Below are 17521 nucleotides of genomic sequence, written 5' to 3' on the forward strand. Positions count from 1 at the left end.
CCCACCTTCAGAAGCTGGCAGGCGCTGTATTGAGTCTGGCAGCAAGAGATGAACCAGAGCACCAGGAGCCCAATAGCAGAGAAACACACCTGTCCAAGGGCAACACAGTGGGAGCTCTGGGTTCATTTATTGACTGCAAACACTTTACAAGGGCAAGATACTCCTCCGCAGGCCAAAGGAGTATTTTATTAAACAAACTGTTAGTATAGCTTAGAAAAAATTGGGTGGACTCGACCGCTAAAGTTTAAAGGTCAAACTGACCTTCAAGCTACAGAGCATCTGGTCAAAAGATTTTTACTAATGTTTCACATTATTTTTAACTATTAACTATTAACTTTTAAAACTGTAAATGGACCGATATCACTCACTGCCCATTACTGCCCACAACCCAGCTGTTTGTTTTTGAAGTTGATTCCATCTGCTCGCCAGTTGTTAATCTGTGAAGAGTTAGTATCATCACATATTTCCAACGGTTTTGAAGAAAAAGCTAGAGCCCACAGAAACTTAAGCTCTATTTAAAAAGTTGTGGTCAGTTCATCCTTTGCTTTTCGTGCCCCATAAAGACAACATTTGATGACCTCGCCTGTACTCGTACCTATACCAGTACATATCAACAAAGATGTGGTTTAATAACCATTTGAATAGTTTCTGGTTTTTGCAGATGTAGCTGCTAGCAGAGTCCACCATCACTAACTCCTGATGCACACTCAGTTATTTTGTTCTATACGCAGGCTCGAAATGTGACAGAAAGCACTCAAGGGCTTCAAGGGTTTCTCCTTAAGGTAAGTTAAGCTGTCTTTGGATTGGTTGCCCCTCCCAAAAAGAAGGTTTGAAGAGCAGGTGGGCGGGTCTGCTGTTCTCACAAGCAGAGCTGTGTTCCAGTGATTAGGGATGTCCACTTCCTTTGACGTCATTCCGATGCTTTTAAGATTTTTAAGATGTCGATGACTTTCAAATTATAAACGAGAGTACCTGATAAATGGTACTCTGGTTTGCAGGGTTACACAGCTGACCCAACATGTTTGTGCTTTAGTTCTGGTGAATATAATTCTAGTATTTTATCTGTATTTTGTATTGCTACCACCTGTTTCTGTGTGATGCACCTCAGTGTATGGATGAAAGTTACTAATCAACCTTTACCTGCTACAAGTGAGAGACATGAATAATTATGCTTAACTGACTGGTTTCTGATTTCTGCAGCTTAGCAAAGAAAGGTGATAACCACAGTTCTGAGACCAAATATCTTGAAGTGGGTTTTTAGGTTTTATCAAGCTTAATGCAGGGAAACTCTGGCTATGTCAAACTTGCTTTGTAGTACAGTCTCTTACTTGTGGGTATTTGTGGTTCCCGGGATATATAAAAGTATTTTACATTTTTCTTCTTCACTCAGTTGTTTTTGCTGTCTATATGTTTAATGCATCGAATCATTAGTTATTATTAATCTCTGGCTCTCTTCCACAGTGTGTCTTTTGTCCCGTCCATATTGTACAATATCTGTACAACACATGTATGATCCTCTTGCATCAGTCCTACTAATAGGGTTGTTGGTATTTGTTTACTGAATGCAGCTGGACACAGTGGCAGAATGCACTGATTCCTGATCCTAAACAACATCCAGATGTTATAAAGATCAGATTTACCCACTGTGACATCACCCACTGGTTTCATACACAGCCAGAAGTGATCACATTTCCACGAGAAGGTGGGCGATAAGTTACCAGCCAACAAGTTATACAAGTACAATACAAAAACACAAAGCTATTTTCAGCTGCTCCCTTATTTACAAGGAGTTGCTAACACGTGCAGCCCAAGAAATTTGTGTCTCCTCCTCACACCAGAGATCTTTTGAACTGCAGCAGAAACTTCTTGGGCTGATGGTACCTTGAAATAAGCCCCAGTATTTGTCAGATAAGCCTATTAAAATGCTCCAAAGGCACCAACAGCACAAACAGCTTCAGAGACTCCAATTAGTGGAAGTGGGGCCTAGTAGACGCCAACAGGCTACAGCTGAATGTGCTGGGACACCTTCCAATCAAGTCAACCCCCCCAGGTTGTAAACATGCTTTATAATATGAAGTTCGATATGGACTGACTTGCAGACTTATGTCATTTGCGCTACAGTTTTTGGCATAGGCAGTTACTCTGACATGCCACGTGAAAAAAAGATGATCGGTTGAGGGTACATTCATTACAGCAGTCCCTTTGTGTGCTTTCTTTTTATGCTACAAGCTAGGCTAACAAGTCTCGGACCTGTGAGCCGAGCACACAGAAATGACATTTGTGCTGATATATTTTCATCAAACTCGTAGGAAAAGCTTACTTCAAAAATTTACAGCATGTTTCCTTTTTGTTGAGCAATCAGAATTCACTTTCTCGTGTCACCAAGGCCGGTTTCTGTATAAACAAATTATAACGAATGTCGTGCTTCTTACTGCAGCGCCCATAATATGCACTAACACACTTACTCTGTCAAATTTCACAGCAGGCTGACTCCTTTCTATTAGACTCCAGCTCTGAGACAAAGAGCTGAGAAACGCTGCAAAGCTTCAGTGCTAACATATTATTTAAGAAGACAAGCATGCAGCGTGGTAGAGAACTGTAACTACTGTCTGTCACTAAAAGTCCATAATTAACTCAATTTGCAAACATTAACTGTATGAACATCTTTGAAATCACAGCCACAGTCTTCGAGACACAGTTTTGACCTTTGAACCAGTTAGATGCCCATCATGGCTACAAATTAAATTGAACTTTATTATATTAATATTATTGAAATAAATATTATAAATTTCCTGCATCTCAGTCATTGCTTAGTTGGAATGGAGCAGATATGAGGTGCAAGAAGACGGCACATTTTGAGGTTGACTAAAGGATTCGTGCAAGTTCAGTAGACTCGTATCTTTCCATTACCTAACTTCACTAATCCGAACAACTGCAATCACTCTAAGTGGTGTCATGGCGGTCTTTATCAAGTCATTAAGAAAATGAAGGGTTTCTAAATCATGTAAAAAAAAGCCATTGGGTCTATATGACCAATCATAAAGGCTGACAAGCGTACATGCTTCATCTCTCTTCATTCTTTACTATCATTGCACAGTCACACTGTACATCAGAAGCTGGGGTATTGTCCCACATCAGTGCGAGCAAATGACAATAATTAAATACCATATATACAGAGTGGTTCATAGTCATTTCAATATCTCTGCCCTAACATTATCATCATAATTACCAGTCTGTTTGACAGTGAGACAGTTCATACTTTCACTTGCAAGCCAGGCAACATTCATCGGTCTAAGAGTTATAAACAGTAAATCAAGTAAAAGAAAGTAAAAGTAAATAAAAAATAGTGATTCACATTCGTAAGTAAGGAAAAAAACGTATGTTCAAAGTTCAAAACATGCTTTGAAATGTTGCTAGATCTCCTACTGCCTACAGTTAGTTGTGAAGTAAAGCCAAAGGTGTGTGTATAGCTTTGTACACCACAATTACACCACAATCCTTGGATCTTTGTGAATTATGGTGCCTTTTTCCAAAAAAATCAAACAACCAAACAAACAGCAAAACCCTGGCAGGTCAGTAGGCAGTGCTTTCATACAACCTGGCGTAATGTTGCAGATTTAACATGTTTTGGAACAGGGTGGGACCTGGTCTAATTACACTGGCTCTTTATATAAAGAACAAAAAAACACATATACATCAGATATTTCTGCCTGTTATGATATAAGTTCTGTGTCATTACAGGAAGTGATGACACACTGATTTTACTTGAAGTGGGAGCTAAAAAGAAGGGTGTGGCTATCTAAGGCTGCAGATGGTGTAGTGTTTCTTCCACATTCTCTAAAGTGTTTCAGTTGCCTCGTCCTCACAGTATAACAGTAATAACAGCTACTCCTTGTTGCTGAACCTCTCATTTTCAATCTAAATACTTACATAGCAGTGTTGCTTGCCAGATCTTCTTTCTGTTGCACTAAAGTGGCCAGAAGTTGGACAGCAATAGCTGGTCTGTCAGTACTAGACAGTGTATAAAGTTAGCATTTGAGCAGTGGTGAAACACAACATTGAAAGTAAACTGAAGGTCTTGGATAATTGTGCAATACTGAGTGACGTCCCTAAGCATGTTGAGTTACTTAAACTCACCATGCTTTTTTTTAAAATAAAAAATGCACTAGCATTCATACTATTTCAGCTTGTTTTCCCACCATCATGAATAATTTTAAATCTTCTGCTGTTGTTCTGTGCAGAGCTGTTGTGATGATTTCCTCTTTTAGTACAGAGCAGCATTATACTGGGTGGCTGCTGGTGGGCAGTTGGGTCTAAGAGTCACTTAAATGAGCTGACACGGTCCTTCTGGGAGATAAGTATAGAGCGTGCTATGGGGCAATTCACCACATTTCTGTTTATTTCTGCTGTTAAGAAAGGCTGATGGTTGCTGTTTCTGTAAACACTACACCAACACTACACGGGCTAATGCTGCTGAATAAGATTATAAACAGCTCGCTCGCCTCCCTTCCCCACCTCTGACAAGAAGTGAATAAGCTTGCAAAACTTCAAAATGCCCACACTAATCAGCATTGTGAATTCCCATTTTCTAGCCAACACAGCCCACTGCTGAGAAATGATAATAATCCTCCGTGTTGGCTCCGCTGAGATGTCTTCATCGTCAGTGCTCTGTAAGCAAAGAAAACATGGGCAAATGTAGAAGTGCCAAGTCTGTATTTACAGTAAAAGACCTGTTAAGATGATTTAAATCCAAGGAATGAGCATCAAGTCTGTCTTGCCAGGAAAATACAATCACACTTTGGTCCCTTTTAATTAGTTAACTGGCATTTTCTATGTAAGAGGACAAACTAACAGAGCAGATATGCTTTCTATGAGCACCGTATCTTCTGCTTAATTGATCCCCAGTTAGCCATTAATTATTTGATTACCTCATTTAGTCCGCATGACATGGGTTTGTGTCAGCTCAGTCACTGACAACTTAGCTCTAATTAAAAACCATGAAGCCATTTACCAGGAGGGGCGCAATAGATATTCATGAGATTGTTTTAATTTGTAATAAAGAGCGAAATTATCACCAGTGTTGAGACTATGAGCTGTTCTGTCGCAGCTACGTGCCATTGTCCCTCCATACGTCTGTGCTCTCGCCTGCGGCCTGACAGGATGTGTCCATCTGCCTTAAATGGCCATTACGCAGGAGTAATGTGCTACCATGTTACTCATAATTACATCTGGCTGGCCACACCGGGGTGATTTCAGTAATTCTGTAGAAGATTTTTTCTTTTTTGCCTGTCTTGTCAAAGTGCTCTGGAACCGAACCCTTTAACAGAAGAAGATTTCGCTGGTTTTTACAGCTGCATTGAGCTTTATGGGGTACATAATATGGAAATCTCAAGAGTTATATTGGAGAGGTGATGTTTATGTAGAAATTCAAAGCAAAAGGAAATCGTCCCACACCTGCACTGTAAATGTGAAAGCCAGATTCAGACTCTGAAAAAAGGTGACTGAAATCAAACAGACCCAGAGCGGCCCAAGGGCATCCTGTACCAGGGGGATTTTATATTTCCTGCAAGCTAAAATTAAATAAGAAACATCTCTTTGATTCTCTTAAGGATGGATGGATGGCTGTTGTTTCCTCGGTCGGTTCGTTGTAATCTGCTGCTGAAAAGTCACAGACTGAAAGTGTTTCCGGAGAGAAAAATTATTATTCACAAACGTTTCTGACATGATCAAGGAACAGCTTTTCTGCACTCTGGTACATTGTGTTGGATTTTCCTTCAACTGATCGGGAAAAACGAAGTTTAAACTGTGATGAAATATTTTTTTGTTTTCTCCCATTTCATGGATCCTAAAATGAAATCGGAAGATAAATCTGTAATGTAAACAAACAATAGTTTTTTTCTTGTATCTCAACAGGAAAAATAAGTCCTGCTGTTTGTTGTTGAGACAAATCTTTTATTCGCTTTTTCTTCTTCTCTCAGCTACACTAGCCTAACATAAATCCCTTTTTGTGTGTGTGAATCACAAAGTGCACAGTAAAAATGTCATTTTGACACCCACAGCAAGCAAAATGTGTGCGTTATATGCAGAGACAGGGGCACAGTCCAGAATTCGGGGCCCCATACATAAGCAGTCTCTGCGGGCCCCCTTACTTTCTCGATCTCTCACACATCGTTAGACTGCTTTTGAACAAATAATTGAACCAACAACTCAATTATACCTTTTAATATAAAGCGTCTTAAGGTGACTGCTGTTGTGATTTGGTGCTATACAAATAAAACTGAACTGAACTGAGCCTGCTGGCACATCACCTGCTGCTGCTAGCTCTCTCTGGCTGTTACTGAAATTAAGGCATTTCATGGTGCTAAGTTGTGTTGTTAACATTTGGCTTCCCTCAGTTTACTTCCCCTTGTTGCCCTTTCTTTCCTTTCATTTTTGACTGTATTTCATTAGCCCTCAGGCTGTTTTCACAGAGTGTGGGTTAACCTAAACCATTTAGCCTCTGTAAGGAGTAAAAAGGCCATCAGTAAAAAGGCCAATCACTACTTTTTTGTTTGGTCACCCAACCAATTTATTCAAGAAATTTAATCGTGGCATTAATTGCTTAGAAATAAAAAGTTGTAAAACAAACTTTTCATTCCAGGAGTTAGGACTGAATTATCAGCTCATAACACCATCTGTCCTTCAGCACATAAATGCATTCCTGTTTTCAGTACCATATCAGTATCAGATTGTGCAAAATAAAAAACTAAATAAAAAACTGGAATTTTATGTTGATGTCATTGGTGATTCAGTTTGGGTCACAATGTTCAGCTTTTAATAGGAACAACCAAAAGAATATTAAAGAAAAGATTGTTCAGTACATTTGTCATTACAACAATAATAACCACTGTAATTAAACAGCAACATTAATGTGTATTCATGCTGAATCACTGTGTATCACTGTGTTTGTCTTCTAACCTAGTGTGTTGGGAGATGACCAAACATTTCCAGGCAGCGGTAACAGCATGCAAATAACGTGATAAATTTTAGTTACCGTATTTTTCATTTTAATTTGAACTTCACCAGATGGGATCACTTTGTGCTTTGAATCGTCTTCATTAATGTTAAACGCTTATGTGAGGTTTGACTGAACAAAACCGAAAAGAGCCAAAAGCAGATTCTACCATTTATTACACATATTACATTCTTAAATAAAAATGCTCCACTTAACAGTTCTTGCATAGATATCTTACAATACCAATTTAGAAAAGAATTATGAAACAGACCAGTAACAAAAATAAATTTTCTTCTTCCTTAATAAAGAACATTACCATACTAACATCATATAATACAAATAATATTTTAAACACTTTGTACAGCAAAAAATCGTAAGTAAAACAAGAGAACGGAAAAGAAACTCAACTCAACAGAGGTGACAGTGAGAGAAGAGAGGAGGGCGGGGTGGAGTGAAGGGTCATGGATCCAAGGTTGATATGAACGGAGTTACAGAGCCCTTGCAGGGCAGGTGAGAAGGATGTCGTGATGGTGAAAACACATCTGCTTGTCTTAATTCACTTTTCTACATGTCCATTCATCCCAGAAAATATATAAGTGGGATCCCTCAACAGCTGTGGTTTGAGTACACACAGTGGGCCATACAAAGGTGCTGAAATACCACTCACAGTTAATACAAATATTGGATTGGCCACACGATATGTGGCATAAGGATTGGAACCAAATAAACTTTCTGTTAGCGTGGACGGTAATACTTGAAAAGTGCATGTCATTTCTACCATGTTACTTACAACAAAAGGCATATAAATACACAGTCACTTTGAACAAGTAAGATCTTTTCTGAAAGCTAAGGTTAAACCTAAATTACACAAGTGTTCTGTTTGAAAGATTTGAGGTTGCCTGGCAGCATGATTGCATCATTTTAACAGTTACGTTATATTTCCTTCAAAATCATTTTGCTGTACTATTTCAGAAATGTAATCTCTAAGGAATACGGTTGATAGCCTGCTAAAGCTATAGACTTTTGTAGACTGAAATGTTGATGGGAAGTCTTCAAAAGTGACTGTAACTAAAATAAAAATTGTATAGATTGCATATGATTGCATAAAATTGTCATAAAATCACACGTAAAAAAATGTTTAAACAGACAATAGCCATTCTGGACTGAACATTTTGATACCCTAAAAAAATAATGTGCCAAAAATCAAATATTTCAACGCAAACTTGTTAGTCAGTGAAACAAATATTACCTTGGCTGTGACAGGGCACTATTTCCCATAACAATATAGCACAGAGAAACCTAATTCTTTGGTACCAATCCTTTTGCCACATACATACTGACAGAACAGGATTCCAAGAAGGAGTCTGTTAACTAAAAGCATCAGGCATCAGGCCAACTGAGCAGATTAACTGACAGAGTGTGTAAAGCACCTACAAGGATGAGTCATTTGAGAAAAAAAAAAAAACTGTACCCAGTGAGGACATTAAGCTGGTAAAGTTGAAAAGTTATTGCAGTCTCACCAAAGAACTGCTTGGGGATCCCAAGCTGCATAGCTCTTGAGAATACTTCTCAGAACAGCTGGATATCTATGAGCGTGTTGGGTCCCAGAGGGCTCTGATGGTCGTGGTTTTGGTAGAGAGGGTTTGGTGTAGGTGAAGTGAAACATACAGACACAAGGAGAAGGGTTAAGATCTGTGAATCTCTTATATACTGACACATCAAGCATGGACAAACACAGTAGTTACAGACAGCGTCACTCTGGGATGCCACTGATACCAAGAAAGTTCAACCAAGTCACAGCATGACTGAGTGTTTTCAGAGTACGACATATTCCTCCAGAGAAAGAGTGATGAAAAAGGCATTTAACTGGAGTTTTAAGCAGATATGTCAGTCTGATCTGCTGCAAGGTGACCTGTGGAAAATAGTTCTTGGTGGCCATGTGCATCCTGGTCATGTAACAAATGTTAAGTGGATATTTGACAGAGTGCTCCAACAGACTATGCTAGCAGTGCGCGCACATGAAGAGTGCAATAGCTAAGTATGATCATGTAGTGCAATGTTTGCAAGAACTAAAGCAGATCTATAGAAACGCTGAAATGTCTGAGCGATGCTGTTCGCCACATATGGTTAATTACAGACAGAGCGGTCTGCATGAAAGATCTCACGCTATTTACAAAAGCTGCCAGAAGTGACAATCCTTCATCAGGACGATATGGTGGAAAACTGTGAAAACTGAAGCCTTATCCATCAAAGGACTGTGTCTAAACAACTAACTGTGGCCACAGAGAATGTCTGAAGGTCGTTTTCACACTGGGTTTGATGCCTTTTTCTCTGGTCTGCTTTTATGCTTTTACACTTGTACATAATCAGTGCTCGCAAGCTAGTTCTCTAGCTACATATGTTTTTATATAGCTAGTGCTTTTTGGTGTAAAAGCACTACTATTATACATAGCTAGTGCTAGCTAGCTATTTAGCCAGCGAATACTAGCTATATACATAGCTATTGCTCTCTTACTGAAAAAGCTTACACTTAATTTAAACAGCATTAACAGGCTAATCATCTAAAACTGAATTTCAGGTCACTAAATTTAGAATTAGTAAGTTTTCTTTGTCAGAGAAAATGTTTATTCCCATTAACATAACCAAGGCTTTTAGAGAGCTAACAAGATTCAGACTCTTCCTTCAGTGTGAAACCACCTTCAGCAAATTCTCCAGATTCTCCCTAAACTCTATCCATTTAATGAAAGGGAATGGAAAACCTGTCTGAAGTTGCTTATATAATGGTTAAACATTCCCAAAGACTCAAGCCCACCTTGACTTTGAAATGAGACTTGACAGTGCTATCTGCAGTGTGCTAAGAAGCTAACTTAAACTAAAGCTACTTCACTCCTGCTTAAGCTGCTAGCGCCACTATACCAGGCACCCTATAAGACCATGAAAACGTTATTTTACATTTGTGAACAATGAGTTCGGCTCCAGCTGACAGTAGACGAGAGGACCGAGAATGTTATGAAGCATGAAGCGTTGGAGCATACCAGTAATTACGCTTTAACAGGAACGGTTATGTAAGATCAACAGTCCCTCTCCTCCCACCGTCCATCCACCACTCCTTTTCTGCACCTCTGCATCTCAGCTCTTTCCACTACATCTACTACATTCACAGCAGTTAACTTGCAGATATGCAAATCTTTGGGCAAAACGTGTAAAGTGTGCATTCAGCATTCCCGCAGCTGATAGTGCATGGACAACTGCTGTGGACAGAAAGGGAGAGATGGGGTGAGGATGGAGGGAGAGAGGAAAATTAGAATGGCACTAACTGTGAACCACGGGGGAGGATCGGGGGACGTGGAGTGGATTAAATATCTGTTGGGACTTTGCAGATAAATGGTAATTTATTTTATCTGTAATCCATGAGATAAAATGCAATGGCTGATTTAATGATCTGGATATTCATGTAGGTAAATGATTTTTTTTTATTTGTTTTTTTTCCATGAAAGTTCAGCCTCTTCAGTGAGTATCTCACCGTCTCCTGATATTTCTCTGCGCTAACAGGACTTTCTGTTTGTTCTACATCAAATGTGTCCACTGGGTGTAAGTCGGGCTCAAGGTCCCTGTTGTTGTTTTTTTTTTTTTTTCTCTTTCTCCAGACCACTAAATTTCCCTGTGACCCAGAGCTATCTCATTAGCTGAACTGCAACTTGAGAAGAGGACCGAGAGTTAATGCTAATCAGAGCTGTGGGACGGCAGCTAGCCGGGCCTGGAGGAGCCTGAGAGACGACAGGAGACCCGGGCAACACTGTGACAGAAAACCTGCTTTGACAGGCTCAGACGTGAAGGGAATGAAATGTGAATTTGTATCTGAAGTGACTTTGCGATCTGTCGAATGTCAAGAGGGGTTATCATTTACGAGGAGATGAACTGTGAGTTGCAATCGCTTCATGCTGGCAAGCACTACAATCTTTAATTTTGTTTTTGTAACAAACAATTTAGCTTTTTTGCCCGTGTGGCGAGTGGCACAACTGCTCAAAACCAACACAGAAATGTGCTCAAAGCGACAAATCTTCTTAGAGAATCCTTTAAGCACAATGTTTTTGCTTTTTAGCATTCTTTAATTCAAAGTTTGTGAAAGATTAATTTAAGTCAAGTTTAAATTAGCATGAATGCAAAATGCTGCTTCCTATTTTTTATAAATAGGCACAAAAACCACTAATTGATTTTTTTTTTTTACGTTTTTTTATAGTTACATATAAACATATAAACGACAGCCGTCTTCCAAATAATTTGAACCGAATGCCAACTAATCTGTCAGGCAGTCTGATTTTACATGGTTTAAGATAAACCTGTGTAGTGCAAGGCATGAATTAGCATCTCTTTAATGCGATGCAAGTCATCAAGCTCAATGACTTGTATGCATGGATGAATGAATAATTGGAGGGTCAAAAGGAAAGAAAAAGAAAAAAAACCCTAATAAACACATTGTCAGCCATTGCTTTGACCAAAGAAAAAAATCCAACAGCAAATGCATTGACCAGTTCTTCCCTCACACAGCCGCACACTTGTTTACCAGTTTAAAAAGTCAGTTATAAACCTCTTTGCTGAATGACTGCTTCCCATCACAGTATGCCTAACAGGGACACATACATGCACACATAAACACATTCATGCCATCAAAAGCCTCACAAAAGTGCTACAATCCTGATCCCTCTATGATTGTACGTTGTATGGGAGGGCCTCTTTGCATGCCTCGACGCCGACGGCATGACTTTGCATTATCCAATAACGACGAACACGACCATCGACACAGCTTCTGTAACGGAAACCAGCAAACGGGGCAAATGAAATCAAAAGTGAAACACTGGATTCGCCTCCCACACGGGCTGCTTTGTCATATTTAGAAAGAGAGAGAGTTAATAGTGAAAGCTGCCACTAGATACACTGAATTCATACGGAGGCGGTCTCCCACTGATCTCTCCTGAGTGGTGAGACTCTGCCCGTGGCTGAAGGGCAGTTCCACGCTGGAGGTTTTTGGTATCGATTGTTCGAAGCTGCACCATAACCCCCCCCAACATTCCCCATCGGAGGGGAATGTTTTCGCTGTTTCACCTAATGAAGGCTGGCGAAGCCAACTGGCACGATGACTGGGTACACTGGGATGTGAAAACCTCCTGCGAGCTTCAGGAACCTGCACCCTCACCCCAACTGCACCCAGTCAGTAGCAGTGAATAATGGACTGTTTGCACGTGCTGCGGGGCATATACAGTGGGTGGTGGTGGGCGGATGCAGCGGTAGCGTCTGTTGGTGCCGAGTGCCCCGAATGCAAGGCGAGTGCATTTTTTTTTTAATTTAATTTTTTTTCCCCATCAACTATTGAGCAAAGAAAGCAGGCAGTGTGGACACACGTTTACCTCAGTTTTCTCAGATCCATCTTTTTTTCTTTTCTGTTTTTTTACATTAAAATTGTTGCTGATTACTTTCAGGGCACAGATAAAAGTCAGTGTTTTCATTGCACATTATGAACCTCAGGTGATTCAACCTTACGTGTGTTAAATCAGTCATGAAAAGGACGCATCTATATGGTTGTGGGTGCTGAGTATTTTGTCAAAAATAACATAGTTTTTACACAGCACCATCAAGTTGGAAAATACATTTGATTTGCCAGATCAAAACCAGAGCTGGAATTTCTACACAGCAAGCTTTGACATCCCCCATCAGTCTAGCTAACAGCTTCAATTTTCAGGCTACATCAGGGGTTATCCTGAACGTTTCAGGCAATTTTGTCATCTTGAAGCACTTTTTCCCACGAGCATAAACCATCTTTAATAATAATACTACACGCCTGCTGCTGGTTTAATGTTTCAGATCTGCCGCAGCTGCTTTCTTATGATTATTTCCGATGAAAACATTGACCACTGACTCAACTGTAACCAACAACGTAACCAAAGTCTCTGAAGTAAAAAAACAACAACCAAAAACCAGAAAAAACGCTGATTAAATGAGAGGCACAAGCTGTAGTGAGGGATATGTGGGTGATTGTTGGAACTGAGAACAAGCTGATTTCTCACTTCAAAGGATTTGGAATCATTTGTTACCTCCAGCCGAGAGCTAAGATACTCTTCTGCTAAACAACAGTTGCTAAATTCCTACTGTGAAAAAAGATTTGGGAGCAGAACATATAATTCCAGGAAGAGTGTGCGTGCGTGCATGTGTGTTCATGAGCAAGTGTGTGCGTTTGCAACAAAGCCTGCCATGCAGTGTGTGTTGTTTCCCCCAACTCTGTTCATTAGTTTAATAATTATTTTCCTAAATCTTATTAGTCTTATCTCAAGAGGAGCCGTGAGCGTAAGAACTGCAGTGTAAGTGTGTGTGTGTGTGTGTGTTGACGGAGCATGTGTGCTTGTTCTGTATGCAGCGTGTAGAGTGAGACAGAATTGTTTTTGTGTTGTTTTTTTTCCAAGTCTTTTATGATTTTTTTTTCCTTTTGTGTTCCTTTTATCCTTATTTTTTCGCCGTAGAAAAAGGAAAAAGCACAGATAACATTGGAAAGAATTAAAAAGAAAAGTCAGTGCAGTCAGTGGATATGAAACAAGCAAAATTGACAGGTCGATGTGACCGTGTCTATTCAGAGCCACCACACAAAGGTCGGCTGGCATCTTTAGTTCCACGTGAATAACCAAAAAGCAGCTCTTGAGCTTCCATTCTCGCCCCGCAGTGCTGCCAGGGAGATGAGATCTCAGAGTCTGTGAAAGCGCTCGAGGATGACTTTCAGAATCAGAATGAAAAAGAAAATAAAAAACAAAACAAAAGAAAAACAAATAACCAAGAAACATATTCCCAGTTTTTAAGCAATCCTCTGCCCGGCTGCTGTAGAGTACGAGACCACAGAGGTCATAACAAGGTTTTGTTTTTCAGCTGCAGGGAGTCACAGGGCAGAAAGAGCAGCACACAAATGAAGACCTCTCTACTTTCTGTTTTTTATTTTAGTCCAAAAAAAAAAGCACAGACACAAACCCCTTTTCTGAGAGTCTGTGTGATTCTGTTGTTTGTTCATCCACTGATTTCTTGCAGTCTGCAGATGCAGTCGGTGCACATGGAGATTATAAAGACCAACAACGCTCTCCTTCTCATCCCACACATTCTGTTAAAGTCTTCTTAGATTTTTTTTTTAGTTTTTTTTTTGTAGTTTTTTTCTTCTCAAACACATTGCTGTGAGTTTTAAGACATCTTTTCCTCACAGAGAGAAAAAATTTGTCATTCTTTTTTTTTTTTTTTAAATAACAATAAGAAGAAGAATTATCGTCCTCTAAGTAGAAAAAAGGGAAGAAAGTGTCGCTGCGCATTTCTGTCAGATGGCCTGCGGAGGCGGCAGGCATCTCGGTGAAGGTGAGAGATGCAAAACACCCACTGGAGGAGAGCCTGAGAGCTGCAGCGGCACCCGCTGACCGAGGCCCCGTGGGCACACCAGCGGTGTCCCGGGCCGTGGGTTCGATTGTCACCCGTGCTGGGAGTCAATCCGTACAGTCTCTCTCCTGCAGATTTGGCATTGTTGTTTTCTTCACAATGAGTACTGGAGCTGACTGCGGCAGGTGACGGTTTGTGTGTTCCGTGTATGAGAAACGTCGATAAGAAAAGAGCAAGAAAGCTGAAAAAGAAAAAACAGTCGAATATCTGATTTCAAAAGCCGGTAAAGCACTAACAGCTGACTACATGGATATTTAAAAGTTTCTGCTCATCCAAAGTGACTCGATAAGTTTAACACACTGACTACGGAGAAAGTTTCAAAAAAAAGAAAAAAAGAAAGAAGGCGAGAAAATGTTTTGTCAAGCAAGTTGAGTACATGTTGATCTGGCAGTGTCCAAGCCCCCAGAGCTGCATGAGAGTGTCCGGGGTTCACCGGGGTGATGCATTCAAAGACAGGTGTGTGTGAAGTGTTTACTATTGCAAACGTGATGTGTAATTTTAAAGAAAAACAACAATCTAGCTACTCCTCGCTTTTTCCTCCTGCCCAACTTTCCCCCCGATGGCTGTTTGAGCCTACTGGTGTTTGGATTGGGGGAGGGGCGGCGGGGGGGATATGACGCAGGCAGTCGATAGCATGGCTGCCCATCCTTCTGTCCTCCTATCTCTCCTCCTATTTCTCCTTCTGCTCCTCCTCTTCCTCCTCGTGCTCCTCCTGCTCCTTTTCTTTTCTTCTTGTCCTTCAGATGTGCCTCTTCATGTGCAAGGCCAGGTGGTCCGACCTGGAGAAACACCTGTGGAGAAACATAGAAATGTTCCTTTTAATATCCAAAGAAAAGCATGAAATATGCATGTGAAATGAGAGCTTGGGCAAAGCAGGAGATGAATTTTTAAAAATGAATTTAAAAAAAGAGTTATATAAATGACAAATGTGCAGCTCTGCAAAGGCTCAATTAGCCCTCTTTCGTTGTATATTCGCACTAAAATAAGCACAATGCATCAGGTTGGCAAGTGTTGCTAATTGATGCCACCGGCTCTGTTTATTATCTGAGAATAAGCCACAGTCCCAGGGCCCTGAAATACCCACTGGCTCGGTGTAATTTTTGGAAAATCCCTATAATCACAGGCTCCTTGAACTTCCCACCGGCAATGTGTACTTGCTGGAAACTCTCCACACTTTTCGCACCCTGATGATAACCCCCACTATGCTAATGTCTCTGCTAGCTTCTCCTCCTTAGGTTACAGCTTCTCCCAAAAAGGATAAGGAGGGGAGAGAGAGAGGGGGGAGGAAGGACACACTTATTTCTGTTCTCTAAGACGCCTCTGTGCTGCTTGTCTCCATGACATGCATTTAAGAGTTTGGAAGTTTCTTCAATGATGGCAGAGGGGATGTGAGGACATCAAATGAAAAGCATCAAGTCTACAGACCTCAAAATCCACTAAAATACTTTTCTGTGTATTTACAAGGAATACTTGAAACCCAAACTGGCAGAACTGCCCAGCCTCTACTGTGTTATCCTGTGTTTTTCTACTGTGCAGTATTAGAACTTCAGTCCTACGTGACCAATGATGCAAAGTACCAAGTTACCTTTATTACTATGACTAGCCAGGCCTGCGGCACTTTTTCAGATGTATGAATATACAATAGCAATGGAATTAGTTATCAGTGTTCCACCACTGAGGGAAATAATTTTATCAGTAGAACAACTATGATGATCACACATAATTTTTATTTCAAAATACGTGAATTTTCCTTTATTCTAAGTTGTAAAATTCTCGACCTTTTCTTTTTTTTTTCAACAACAAATCAGCATCAGCTTTCTCCGACATTGAAGTAATCATTTCTTCTTTTCTTTTCTTTACCAACTGTTGTGCAAATGTTAGCATTTAACACTTACAATACTCTTGACCAGTGTTATTGCAGTTTATCCAAGTCTGTTTAAGGTGATGGAGAAACATGTACCCAAGAAGGAATTACCTCTGGAACAGGCCCCAGTCCCAATGACCCTGAACTGGATAAGAGGAATGAATGAATATTGGTTTCATGTACAGTTCTAAACACTGAATTTCAAACTATTCATTTTGCAGTCTATAGGATAAATTCAAGTAAATACTTTCTTAAAACATGGTTTTGACACCTCCAAAAGCTCTTTGTAGAGAGTCACATCTGAGTTAGAGGTAAGAGTAAGATTCCAACATGCAACCAGAGAGAGACAGACTAAGAGAAGAAGAAAGAGAGCTAGATTATCTACAAGTAGAGAAGCACAGTAGTTCATTTCAACACCACGGTGAATTTAAGTGCTCTCGCTTCACCGGGTCACACCAGTGAAACCGTGATGTAAAGATGAATAGAGGCCAAGCCAGCCTCGGTGATTTCCTAAATGCGACTCAAACACCGCCATAAATCACAGCCAGACCCCCAAGTCAGTCCTCCAGCTCAGAGTAAAACAGTACTGTAGAAACTAATTAGATATGCACCGTGAACATGGACACTAATGCAGACAGGCTGGCAGTGCTTTCTGATGCCGGACCATTTAACTCAGTACTGGCTGCACCTGATGCAAGAGAGGGACACAAAACCAGGTGCTGGCGATACATAATATTAAACTGACAGCGTCACAAGTATTTTCATTTTATTGCCAGTACTTTATTAATTGCGAGGACATTAAAGTTGAACATCCAGTATAAAACAAATCACAAACGATATGACTAAAGGAAAGGCAAAACAAAATGTGGGCGAGACTTAAATGAGAAAATTAAAAATTCAATTTGCCAGAGGCTTTATTCATTATTAATTAGTCAAGCCTATTCTTTGTGCGAGCGTGTGCACGCGTGTGTTGTGTGTATAGGTAGGTTGTTGTTCGTTCCAGATAGAGACAACCAGACACAGCCAAACACCCAAATCGTTAAACTGCAGCACGACCTGCTTCTGCTGAGATTTATTCTCTGAATTTCAGCCTTTCGATTCTACAGAAAACCTCATTTGAAGGACGCTAAGTTGTGTGCTGCCTTGAGCTGGGCAAGCTGCTAGAAAGCCAGATGAAAATAGCAAAAAAAAAAAGAAGATCCCAA

At 40.3% G+C, this 17521-nt stretch overlaps 1 protein-coding gene across 1 annotated transcript in view; it reads right to left on the reverse strand.

Moving 5' to 3' along the window:
• Nucleotides 1-7153: 7153 nt before the first annotated feature.
• The window catches only part of klf7b (Kruppel like factor 7b), a 68313-nt gene continuing 57945 nt past the window's right edge, over nt 7154-17521 (reverse strand). The window contains exon 4 of the mRNA XM_004568940.4: nt 7154-15243. Within this exon, the coding sequence (XP_004568997.1) occupies nt 15192-15243 (52 nt within the window). The 3' untranslated portion in view covers nt 7154-15191. The remainder of the gene's footprint in view (nt 15244-17521) is intronic.

Source organism: Maylandia zebra, linkage group LG16 (genome assembly GCF_041146795.1).
Source record: "Maylandia zebra isolate NMK-2024a linkage group LG16, Mzebra_GT3a, whole genome shotgun sequence".
Classification (NCBI taxonomy): Eukaryota; Metazoa; Chordata; class Actinopteri; order Cichliformes; family Cichlidae; genus Maylandia; species Maylandia zebra.